This window comes from Solea senegalensis, unplaced genomic scaffold (assembly GCF_019176455.1).
Source record: "Solea senegalensis isolate Sse05_10M unplaced genomic scaffold, IFAPA_SoseM_1 scf7180000012730, whole genome shotgun sequence".
Lineage (NCBI taxonomy): Eukaryota > Metazoa > Chordata > Actinopteri > Pleuronectiformes > Soleidae > Solea > Solea senegalensis.
In genome coordinates this window covers 16,600-29,677 of record NW_025320681.1, presented here as the reverse complement: position 1 = coordinate 29,677, position 13,078 = coordinate 16,600, and the positions used below count along the sequence as shown (strand labels likewise).

Sequence of the window (13,078 nt, the reverse complement as noted above, 5' to 3'; positions counted from 1 at the left end):
TCAGGTTCCAAAGTACAAACAAAAAGAGCACAAAGGAGCACTTTGATGCACCAAATCCAGACTTAACACCACAGCAAATCACAGCGATTACACAAATTAGACAAAACACAAATGACGTGATCATTTACACTTAATCGGTAAGATTAAGTGTAAATGATTACACTACATAACGAATAACGATAACGAACATTTTTCCCCAGAGTGCAGCAATTACAATGACCTAAAAACCAGCTAAATGCCAACTGCCCAGTTCCACGACGATGGCAAAGTAGGAAGATGTTCGTAATAGAACCTTTGTGTCTTTATTCAACCCAATTATCTGTATCCCGGGAAGATGGTGTCAAGAGTAAATGTCACTGTACAGTTCTCATGGATAATTAACTTTCCTGGCTGACACAGAGCTATTTGGTGGGAAGCAAATAGAACAAACAATGAAGGGGAAGAAAAGGTTTCCACATTTGATTGTGTAACTTTAAATCAGTGTGAGTCAAATGTTGCAGGGGGCCACATAAAGAACATTGCTTTAACACCAATTTCAAGTGTTTGACCACAAAGATTTGCTTTTAATTACCATCCAACCGCTGACATTTTGAACCAGTGCTCGACTTTTGTGCTGGATCACATGGTGTTGGTGCTGCTTTGTGCAAGTATACACCTGATATCTACCTTAATATCTGATTTACCTGCTGCTAGAGCACATTTGTATTCATAAATTCTGCTTTCTCTTAATTACATTTTTCAATTTTAATTTGAACTCAGACTGCCTATTAAAACACATTTTTCCTTTATCAAAAATAAAATATTTTTTTATTTGGTGGAGCTTTACCAGTCTGCCATGTGAAGCAGATACTGCATGGGAGATTATGCACAGTGATGGACAAGGTTGATCCACATCATGCTTGTCTTAGTGCAGGGAGAAGCACATACAAAGTGCAGTCTGTGGTGGAATAGAATGCCTGATAATGCATTCCACTGCTCCTCCTGAATTCATTCTGAAACAGCCATCCCCGGAGTATGTTGTTTCAGTGCTGACAGGTGGGGAAAAAAAATGATGATTACATTTCACAGATAAATTCAGCTGGAACAGAAAAAAAAGGGAAATTGGACAGTGGACAATGTGCTTCCTTTGAGAGGAACGGGAGAGCTACATTATAAATATCCAAACATCTGCCCAGTGCCAACATTATGCTAAACTAAGTCTTTCAAAATGACCACCTCACCCAGCATGGCATGTCATCTTTTACATGGCAGTGATACAGCCTCTGGTGAGTGGCTATGAATCAGCAGCTCATTTTCTGTCCAAATTAAATACTCCAGTAAATTTCTGAAATGTCTGAAAGCTCCTGAAAAGTACTTGATTGTCACAAATGTGAAGTAGTTCTAAAGGCTCCTGGTTTGTGGTCTTGTTCTGTGAGCAAATTATAGCATTATGAACAATAACTGATCTTGAGTGTGTATTTATGACCCGAGTAGAGGAAATCAGTGCTGAGGCTTTGTTCTACAAAACAATTTCATTTTATGCATTTATTTCAAAGCTGTCATTAAAACACATGCCAGACCGAAATAATTGGTTGATGAATGGAGCAGCCACTGTGGGTGATTTGCTCATAATTCAGCACCATGGACAGTGCAAGGGTTTGTGTAGAAAGAACTATTTTTGTGTGATTACTTAAAAAAACAAAACAAAAACACCATCAAACAATACAGACATTTGGTGAGAAATAAAACTCACTGGAACAAAAGATGTTTTCTCAAGTGTAAAACTTAAAATGAGAAAAAAATATATAATCTTTTTCATGTTTTGGTTTTAGCTCCTGCTTCTTTCTCACTGATCGGACTTTCCAGACTTTATCATTCAACTCTTTTTTTTCTCCTTACAATCATAACACAGGCGTGGTTACAAAATCTGATTAACTATTCTGGAGCCAGAGTTTTCACATATCTGAAGCGTGACGTTTGTACAATGTACAGCAAAGTTATATGGCACTTCCTGTTTCGTGACGAATGGTCAATGGTTGCCGTGGCTATGCCCTTTTAAAATTTGCAAGACCTTTTGTTAATTTTTTATCTTTGATGTGTTTAGAACAAATAAAGTAACAATTAAGTAGTCCCCTAGCATCGTAATAACTGGTCGTGTAGCTGCACGAAAACGAGTGTCCCCCACAGACCCGAGCACTTCCGTTTTTGAGTACGCTTCCGTTGTTGTTTCTGTTGGCCGAGAGGGGCAAACACAAATGTTTTGGGACTTGCTGGCATCGTTTTGAGACTTGCTGGTGTTTTGGGACTTGCTGGTGTTTTGGGAATCCACAGCGTTTGTGAATATGCAGCTCAGCATGTCTCAGCATGTATGATTATCATGCTGAGACAAGTTCATTCATTTACGAAACATGCACGATGATGGACGCCAAATTCAAAATGGCTGACTTCCTGTTTAGTTGAGGCCATGGTCCCAATAGACTTATTTGTTCATCATGTGCTGCGACATGTTTCCACCAGGTTTCGTGAAATTTGGTGCACCTTTGTTTCAGCTTGTCCTATCCTACTGGGTTTTACCTTTGGTGGGTGCAAATGAGCCATTTGGCACCATTTTACGTATTCCCCTTATTTTATAAAATGTTTGCCAGTTATGATTAGCTTGCCAATTTTCGGCCGGTTTCACCAACGTTTAATGCCTCAAAATTGCGATCGTTTCGGAAGAAAAAAAAAAAGCCCCACTGTGTGCGTTAAGTGTGATTAACTTAACTTAACTAACTTAACTGGTTATGTTATTTAATCACACTGATAACATGTAGTGTCTGTTGTGTCACGTTTTTCACAAGAAGAGTGTGTTGGAGCTGCTTGTTCCTAGTGAGGGAGAGGGAGAGAGAAGATGGGAGTGAGGAGTCAGTTGGTGTCACATTTAAAAAGAACAGCTGATGATGGTTTAGTCAATAAATAAATAAATAAGGCTGCAGCAGCTGAGAGATGGTGTGATAATCCTGCTTCTCTGCGTCACCGATTCGCTCTGCTTGCACCAGTTTACACTGTTAACACGTATTACTACGACAGCCTGGTTGTTCATGTCCAACACTAACACACAAACAACAAAGTGGAACTCCGACGTAGCGTTATTCTCAGCACTGAAATAAGAGCATTCATTCATTTGATTCCCAATCAAGATACACTGTCATTTACATTGTAATTAGGGTTGAACAATTAACCAAAATGTTATTGAAATCGCAAAACGGCGGCCTGAAATTTTAAAATCGTAGGAGGCGCAATATTTGTTAAAGCCAAAATGTGTGGCAAAATATCACCTTAGATGAATCATCGTCTCGACCCATGTTCTTCTACAGACTGAAGAGAACATCTTTGTTTCTCACTGATCTGCACACAGTAATCATTCAAATGAAAATATAATGAAGTGTAAATGACCATTCCCTCTGATATCACGAATCATAACACAATCACAATTAGATATTGATTCAAAATCGTTCAGCCCTATATATACAGATCATGGTCACATATAACATGTTTTCACATTTGAGGACATGAGTAAAATGTGATCAAAAAGTCAAAAAGCAAATAGATATTTTATTATAATATTAATTTACATAATTGTTATCTATAGAGAGCAGACTTCAGTGCCTCTTTGTATGATGATGGTGTGATTGGTCTGGATTTCCATGCTGGTCCCTCATACGTGCGCTTCTTTACCTTCCTTCCATCCATCCTTCCTTACTACCTATCCCTCCTCCTTCCTCCTCCTCCTCCCTCCCAGACGTCAGCTGCTGAGCTGGCGTCGGTGATTTAAACAGAGACCGAGAGGAAAATGTGTTTCTGTGAGAAACAGCAGCGCGTGTGAAAAGAGTGAGAGTTTGCCTTACAGGCTGTCACATGGTGGAGCAAAGCCAAAGCAAAAGCAAACTTTTTGTTCCCTCTGTTCTTTGGAGAAACCCCCTCCCCCTGAACTGGGATACAAAGTTTTGACATTTCTAAACAAACTATTTATTGAATTATTTATTTATTTACGTATTATACCACCTTTCCACTGGGCTCCACTTTGCGTTGAAAGCAACAAGTATTGTCAGCTTGGAACAACCGCTTGTCCTTTATAGCTTTAGACCCCACAAAGAGGAAAAAGGGGGGAGAGGAAATGCCAAAGCAACATTAGCTGCTGTTGAGTGGACCGCGGCCGAACTGCGATGATCGTGTCCAACGTGAGCCTGAGCGGCTGCGCGGAGGTCAGCAGCGCTCTGTGCGCCGGAGCCGCGGAGGGAGGACAGCTGGGGAGCGGCTCGCACCGGCACACGCTCACCCCGACAGGACACCTGATCGTGGCCGTTTCCCTGGGCACGATCGGAGCACTGGGACTGGTGAACAACCTGCTGGTGCTCGTGCTTTTCTGCCGCTACAAGATGCTGCGCTCCCCCATCAACCTGCTGCTGATGAACATTTCCATCAGCGACCTGCTGGTGTGCGTATTGGGCACTCCGTTCAGCTTCGCGGCCAGCACGCAGGGACGGTGGCTCATTGGAAAAGCGGGGTGCGTTTGGTACGGCTTCGCCAACTCCCTGTTTGGTGAGTAAACATGTGGCATGTCCGTGTGGTGTGATGTTCACAGGACGAGTAGTTTGGGTATTTTTTATGGCACGTTTGTAGACCGCGGTGTTTGTTGGACTGGGTGTGATGAACGCTGCGCTGCGCTACGATGAGTGTGAAGTAAAGGTGCATATAGAGAAGCGTGCATGTTGTGACGGTGCGTCTTAACTTAAATCGGCATTAATCTTCAAATCTGACAGATGAATTCTATGTTCACATGAGCAGTGGTTTTGCTTTGTGTCTGTTTTTCCATGCGTGAGATCATCCTGCAGCCTGCAGTCACGACAGAGTGCACATACATGTTGTACAGTGTGAGGTCTTGCAAGAAAGTGCAGATTTCCTAATCTATGAATACTGTGGAGGCTCCATGACAGGCGAGACTTTAAATGATGCGCATGTTAGAGAAGCCAGCAGGTTTAATTACCCATTAATTACGAGTTGTAAAGAAAACATTTGTTTTTTTGTGTTATTTGTAGGCTAGATCTTGGTGTTGGTACTAATGTGACTGATGAATCACATGCATTTCATGACATCACGCCGCAGCCTGTGGTTATTCAGAGAAGCCTCCCCTCGCAGATGCTCGGACATTTGTTCAAATGTCATTAGACTCTCTGAAAACACGTCACGCATGGGTTGTCAGCAGGTGTTTTAGATGCAGAGAGTGCAGCACTCTGTTCAATGGCCGCTAAACGCTCGTTTAGCTCAGTGTGAGTGGCCGTAGCCTGCAGGCAAGTGCAGCTTCATCACTGGACTAACCCACGCGTGTGTGTGTGCGCGCTGCTGTGCTGCAGGGACACGCAGTCTCAGTCCATGAGCAGGCGATGATAGGAGCGCCAACAGCAACTGTAGCAGAATAATATCACCCGAGGGACATAGGTAATAAGAAGGCAGAGTATAGACGCTGGTGTCCCTTGGCTCAGGAGTGCTGATACAAAGGAAATGGGTCACAATGATGTAGCTGAGAAATAAGGGACACCCTCACTCACCTGGATTTCGGCCACACTGACAGGCTGAGCTCTAAAAATAAAAGAAGTTTAGTTATCAGTTTTGGAGAGACTAGAGATGCTGTATACAATACTTTCAATTAGGGCTTTGTACGAAACTAACAGGACAGTTGTGTATTAGTGTGTACAGTTGCATTCAGATGCATGATGCAGGTGCAGGATTAAATTCGGTGACAATAAAAGTTGACAAAATGATTAGAAAATCATCAATACTATGAATGAGGTGGTGGAATTTAAAGGTGCAGAGAGTGCCAGACTCACTGATGAGTTGTAGTATAGGGTTCCAGCGATGAAGAGCTACACAGCCAAAAAAGCTCTGGACACCACGAGGGATAAGAGGGCAGGAGGATCGAGCAAGGAGGCTGGAGGGCGAAAGATCAGAGAGTATGAGTAGGTGTGAGGTTGGAGGAGTTCTGGAGATACTACTGTAGGTTATGGAAAGCCGTGAAAGTAAGAAGGAGACTTTTGTAATGACGCAGTGTTTGACAGGGAGCCAGTGTAGGAGCTGGAGGACAGGGGTGACAATGATTCTTTAAAAATGACCCATTCACACATATACAGCAACTTCTCTATTACACATATGTCATATCCATTCACATGCAGTAATGTGGAGTTTGCAGGGACACATCAGCATGCAGGACTCCTCGAGGAGCAAGTGATCAAACCCCACAGCAGGGCAGTGAGCTGATCCGCAGTTGCCTCTCAGAAAGTATTAAGAGAATGTCACATGCTGTCAATACACTCGAGTGGTGATCCATGTGCGGATTTGCAGCAAAATCTAATCATTTCTTCCTTCCAGTCCTTCCATAACCTACATTCCCAGAAATGTAATGAAAATACAGCCATTACTTTACGTGTTATGCTGCTCACAAATGTACAAACATGGCCAAAAAAAGAAGAGGTCATATTTTATTGGAACAAAGAAAAGGCTTTGGTGAATAAGGTAAATGGAAGAATTTATATATCCCTGTCTCAGGCTCACCTGCAATACCTCCAAAGCCCACCAGTGGGTTGTGTCCGACACTTAACAGTAAATGAATTTAGTTTGATACCGGATTGAAAAGGAGACTCATTTTTGCATCAAACATGAAAGAGGCTTCTTTCGCTCACGACTTCTGCCTCACGCTTGATTTAAGGTCCCAGTTTCACTAATTACTTTAAAAGCTTTTCAAGCCATTCAGACAACCTTTGAAGACCAGCATGAATGAGATATTGGCCTCTGAAAACATCCATTTCTTATCTCCCTGACATTAGCACAATGACATTTATGCTGCTCCGTTAAGCTGTCCAATCAAAGTGCACATGTTATTAAAGGATGTTTTGCAGTGTATGTTTTCAAATCGGACAGGGCAAGAGCTGCAGTTTGTATTAAAGCAATTCCAAATGTCAAAAACTGACTTTATACGTTTAAAATCAGAGCAGGAGACGGTCTTCACACAATATGGAATCAATCAGTATGCCTCGAATATAAAATTCTGTAGCTTGCGTCTTTGTTGATACATAAACTCTCATCATCTACTGTCAGTCCGTAAGTCATGTTTGAATAATTTATGTTTTCGTTACTTTGCTGCTCTGTTTCCGGCAATAAACCTTCCATCAATGAATCATTGTCACTGAATTTCATGGTCAGTTTACGTATAAACAAAACCAGACGTAAGCTACAAAAAAGACCTGAAGTTAATTAGCCTTGACAATGTGTTAACAGGATTTAAAAGATGATTCAAATGTGCCAGCAACAGCTGACCACTTTCTGGTGAAATTTACCTAATTATATTAGAACATTAGGACTTGTAATATAATATAATATACTTACTTATAATAATAAATAAAGATTCCAGGTATTTGTCCTGAGCCACCTACATAAGATTTAGTCGTGTTCTGTCACTGTGTTGTTTTTAGTCTTGTTGAGGTTACATTTAGTCTATTTTGTTCCTTTTTTTTTGTATTTGTATGTACATTGGGTATCTCCTCGTCATGGTTTTGCATTTATTTCTACTCATGTGGTGTCCCCCTCAATCTACATCTTTTTATGGCTGTTTTGCATTTCTTTGCCTTTCATTGTGCACCTGTCTCTACTGCTTGTAGGCTTTTTTGCATCTCTGTATGGTCCTTCTGTCCCTCTTTGTTGTCATTGTGTACCTCTTAAGGATTGTGTGTGAGGATTGTGAATATATTTATTTTGGTGACATTAGCAGGTAAAGCCCATGGGACGGCCTGACTCACTGAGTCCGTGGCTGTGAAATCTATCCATGCAACAGAGATTAACACATGCACATACACTCACAAGCCACTTCCTTAGGTACACCTGATGAATGAAATGATAACATATCTAATCAGCCAAACACATGGCAGCAATTCAATGTATTCATGACAATTAAATGTTGACAAAACAATATATATATAAAAAAAACAGATTCCCTGGTCCATGGAGTCTCAACATCTGTGTCAACAAAGCTCAAATAATCTCAAACTGCTTTTTCGAACAATGAGGAGTCAATTGGCCTCCACAGTCACCAGATCTCAATCCAATAATAGTCTTCAGCAAAAGCACCAAGCCATCACGTCAATACAGAGAAATATGCCCACCTTGTTGAATCTATCGCACAAAGAGTTGAGGCGGCTCCAACCCGGTACTAACAAGGTATACTCGAAAAAGAGAGGGTTTTTTCTCCTGTTTCCTTTATCACTAGACGACGTGTTCCTTTCTTACACCTACTACTAAACATTTCACCAAGTACGCTCAAATTAAACTAAACTTAATTTGACTTTCCCCCGAACAGCCTTGGTTTTGTCACACTTTTAAACTAAAAAAAGAGCCTTCAGCACTATGCTTAGTTTAGAGCTTACTTAAGTTTTAATACATTTTCCAAAGCAGGGCTACTTACTTTCACTCATATAGTAAAGTACAGAGCCTCGCATGCTTATCAGTATCTGGGTGAACTCGTGGTGTATGAAACAGAGTTTTGATGCTGAGACAAGTGCCTGAACAGTGACATCCACAAGGAGCCAATTTATTAAAATCTCTGACAGGACTTCAGATTTTACAAGCTAAAACATTACATGAAGATAAAGTGTAAGGTGTGTGTGTGTGTGTGTGTGTGTGCGTGTTGGCTTACAGGCATCATTAGAGTGCCTATTGGTTGTGGATGAGTAACTCCTCAACAGGCCCATAAAAACAGAGCGTAAGAAAGAGCGGAGGAGGGTCAGGGAAAGGAAAAGAAGATGAACTTCTTTCATTCCGATGAATAATGGCATGTGCAGCTTTTGACACAGTGTGTCTGAATAAAAAAAAGGAAATCCTTGTTAAGCTTCTCTATAAGATCATTGTTACTTTCAATGAGAGAGCATCACTGTCAGTGACAAAAGACATTCTTAGCCTGGTTTAAGATATTGTATCCTGGTCCCTCTTCACATCGATTTCCACTCCTCTGTTTTTAGCCTATATGAAATCTAAGATTTCTGATTGACTGAACAATAAGATCTGTATAGATATGCGTGTGCTCACATCTACAAACTCACTTTGTAGAAGACTTCCTTTTACCTCCTGGCACCAATTGTACAGCTTTATCCCTCTCGCCTTTTTGAATTTCTCTCTCTGTGCCTGCTCCTTTATTGTCTTCCATTATACTGCAGTGGAAGAGGAGAGAATATTTTAGTTGACACCACCTCTGTGTGTCCCTGCATACTACTGGCTGCCTTCTGCCCACAGTCGCTGGATAAACCCTCTGTATAATGAAGTGCCCTCCTTCATGTACGTGCACACACACACACACACACATGCACACACACCTGACTACACATATAGATGATGACGTACAGATGTACAGAAGAGAAAAATGCATATATACATGTGCAGCACCTGGCCAGCAAGATGCTAATTTGTCTCGATGGTGAGGAAAGACGTCCCAGCAGGGAGGAGAAAACAGGAGAACAATGTGGCTCTACCATAAAGGTCAGAGAGAGTGAGCCACCTAATTGAGCTGGAGTCATAAATAGTGAAGGAAAGGTCTCTTAAAGGAGCAACAAAGATATATTCAGTGATAAGGTGTCTGGTTTAAATTTGTGCATTAGAGGGAATCATACTTTAATGCCACCTAGACGCTTGGTACCTAATGAAAGTCTTGTCTTTTGTTGAGGATTATGGACATCACAGTATTTCTCTACTGCAGTGGTGACCGAGGGGGGGGGAGAAAAGAGTATGATGGGATTTATAGAACAAACAAAGCTTTACACCATTCTGTGTTTTTCATTCCAACGGTCTTTTCCTGGATACACAGAGTGATAGCAATACTAAGCCAGATACTTTCAAACAGACAAATAACACAAGGAAAGTGAGGGAACACAACACAGCAGCAAACAAAGATGCTTCTCCCCCTTGATTTAAAATGTTATTACATCATAACACCTTTCATTTTTTCAAATACTAGATTGAACTGCTGCGTTTGATCTTGCCTGAAGTCTAGAGGATAGGTGAAGAGGGATGTTTAATTTCAGTTGTGTTCCAGAGCTCTGTGGTTCTCCTTTCACAATTACACCAGACTGGCTTGAATAAAGATTTCCTACACGTTACCAGAGACAGAACAGTGGGAATGTGATGGGATTTGCAAACAATAACTGATCAATTATGATAAACCTCAACAGTTTTGAAGAGCCTGAGGCCAGAGGATTGCTATCCCGTGTTTCATAAACAAGACACTTGTCAGTATTTAGAGCCATGGGGGCAACTAATAATTAGTTTTAGCAAGTCTGAGAAACTGTGATTCTATTTGGCTGATCGTGCAATTTTGGGTTCACCATGTACACCTCCACTGAAGGACCACAGAAGCTTTTGCTGTATCATTATTTGCCTTCTATTTTGTCTGTCTGTTATTTCAGCTATCAGGTAATCAGTATGTGACTGTGTTATACAAATCAATAATTAATCAATTAGTTTTTGTTCACATACCAAATACATTCATTTCACTGATGGCATCAGCCAATCCACCTGTTGTGAGACCACAGTGAAATGAAATCCTCATATAGTTGTACAGAATACAAACAGTTTGCTGTAACAGTGTGTAATATTGCACAACAGAGCTAATACAATCCTGAGGGTGAAGCAGTATGTGCAGGAAAAGCAGCATCATAACAATATCTGGGGGCACATGCAAGCAGCAAAAGCAGCCAGCGCAGCGCGGTCAATAAAATGCACTCTCACCGGCCTTTTTATTCAATACATCTGTTCAACTCCCAGTTATTACAAGTATCGCAGCACATGGCAACAACTCGGTTGCATATCAATGCAGCCATATGTACACCCATCTCTGGTGTTACAAGAGAATGGCCTGAAAAAGAGTTAGATGGGCTACACTCAAGGACCAAACCAGGTGCCACTTTATTAGCCGTCCCGTGTACCTAATAAAATGGCTGAGGGTACATATACGCAATAACATGCAGAAGCAAAAAATGTTTTCTAACTCGTTCCAATGCTTTACTTTAATACTTCATCCACCCAAATTAAAATCAATGGGCATGAAGGTCGGTCTTGTGGATTACGATGCCTTTAAAAACATAAAAAGGACATAAAGGCACATGAACACTGAGATTTACTCTCCTGCTGCTCTGTCTCGGACTTAATTGTGAATCTAAATCTGTACGTGCCCGTGTATGTGTACGTATGTTCACAGCGCTTCCAAAAATCTAAGTAAGCTTCTTTAAATCCCGTCTCTTGCAATTCATTGCATGGATTCTGTCAAGCTGAGATACTACAGGGAGTGCAGATTTACAGCAGCACACACAGTATCTGCTGCAGACCCAGGCATGCTGTCTGAAATATGATACTTCCATGTTCAGTCCAGGTGTTTTTATTATTATTATGTGGGTCATTTCACGCGAGAATTTTTTTTTTGTAAAATTATAACCCTACCTTTTTCTACCATGAGGTATACTTTGATTTGAGCGAAGTCTGTGTGGATTTATATCATTTATTATTATATTATATTATTATATGTTAATGCACCGTAGATTAACATTTAGGCAGATTCAGTCTGAATTTGATGGCCTCATTAAGTGTGATGTACAGTAGTCAGAATGTCGAGGGGCAGAACAAATCCACACATCAACTTTATGGTTTTACATCTCGCTCATGTACTACACACACACACACACTGGCAGGTTTATTAGGTTCGCCCGTTTTTAGTGCCTGTCAACATAAATATTTAATAAGCCAATCCCATGGCAACAAATCAGGGCATTTAGTCATATATACACAGTGAAGATGACCTGCTGAAGTTCAAACTGAGCATCAGAATGGGAAAGAAAGGTGATTTCAGTGAATTTGAATGTGGAAGCTGGTCTGAGTATTTAAAAAAAAATGCTCATTTAATAGGATTTCCTCATACAGTATTGTTCATCTCTAGGGTTTACAGAGAAGTGTCCAAAAAACAGCAAACAGCAGTTCTTTGGTCAAAACAGGCCCTATGTTCACACCATCTTCATTACTACTAATATTGATATTTCTGTCCACCCTGGAAGAAGGATCCCTCCTCTGTGGCTCTTCATGAGGTTTCTCCCGGGTTTTTGTGGAGTGTTTCCTCACTGGCTGTGAGGGTCTAAGGACAGAGGGTCTAAGGACAGAGGGTGTCACTTGCTGTACTGACTGTTAAAGCCCTTTGAGGCATTTTTAGTGATGTTGGCCTATATAAATAATATTGACTTGATTTGACTTGTTGATGCCAGAGGAGATTGTGTAGACTGGTTTGAAATAATAGGAAGGCAACAGTTACCCAATACATCAAACCTTTGAACAGATGGGCTACAACAGCAGAAGACCACACTGGGTGATACCCCTGCTGTCTTGTGTGTCCTGTCTACGTTTAAGTGGTTTCTGCAGGCTTCACCTGAACATATTCCCTTTCTTTACTTTTTTATTACTGCAGGTATCGTGTCCCTCATCTCCCTGGCTGTCCTCTCTTATGAGCGCTACACCACCATGGTGGTCCCTGCTGAGGCGGACCCCTCCAACTACCGTAAGATCTGCCTTGGCATCATCCTTTCCTGGGTGTACTCCCTCATCTGGACCATGCCACCACTCTTAGGTTGGAGTCACTATGGTCCCGAAGGTCCCGGGACCACATGCTCTGTAAACTGGATGGCCAGGACAGCGAATAACATCTCATACATCATCTGCCTCTTTGTCTTCTGCCTCATTATTCCATTCCTGGTGATCGTGTTCTGCTATGGGAAGCTGCTGTGCGCCATCAGGCAGGTAAGTCAATGGGGAAATGGGGATGACATCCATTAAAACTGCAGTATTTGCACAAAACAGTCTGGTTCCACCATCAACACTGTACATGCACCTGGGTTATTCCAAATTGAAACCACAATTTTTCAAAAACTTTTTCTTGACACTCTAGATTGTCAGTGTGGGTAGCAGCTCATATACTGTATGTTATCATGAAGTCAGCAAACACTGATGAAGAATATACATCATGTGGCTATATAAAGAAGAATAT

The 13,078-nt window shown here is 41.3% G+C and overlaps 1 protein-coding gene across 1 annotated transcript; it reads left to right on the top strand.

Annotated features, from left to right (window-relative positions):
* The first annotated feature begins 4,006 nt into the window (after positions 1 to 4,006).
* LOC122759971 (opsin-3-like) lies at positions 4,007 to 12,867 on the top strand. The gene is made up of 2 exons (XM_044015004.1): positions 4,007 to 4,560; positions 12,503 to 12,867. Exons 1-2 carry the CDS (start codon positions 4,185 to 4,187, stop codon positions 12,865 to 12,867), a joined length of 741 nt encoding a protein of 246 aa, XP_043870939.1. The 5' UTR covers positions 4,007 to 4,184.
* Positions 12,868 to 13,078: the final 211 nt, after the last annotated feature.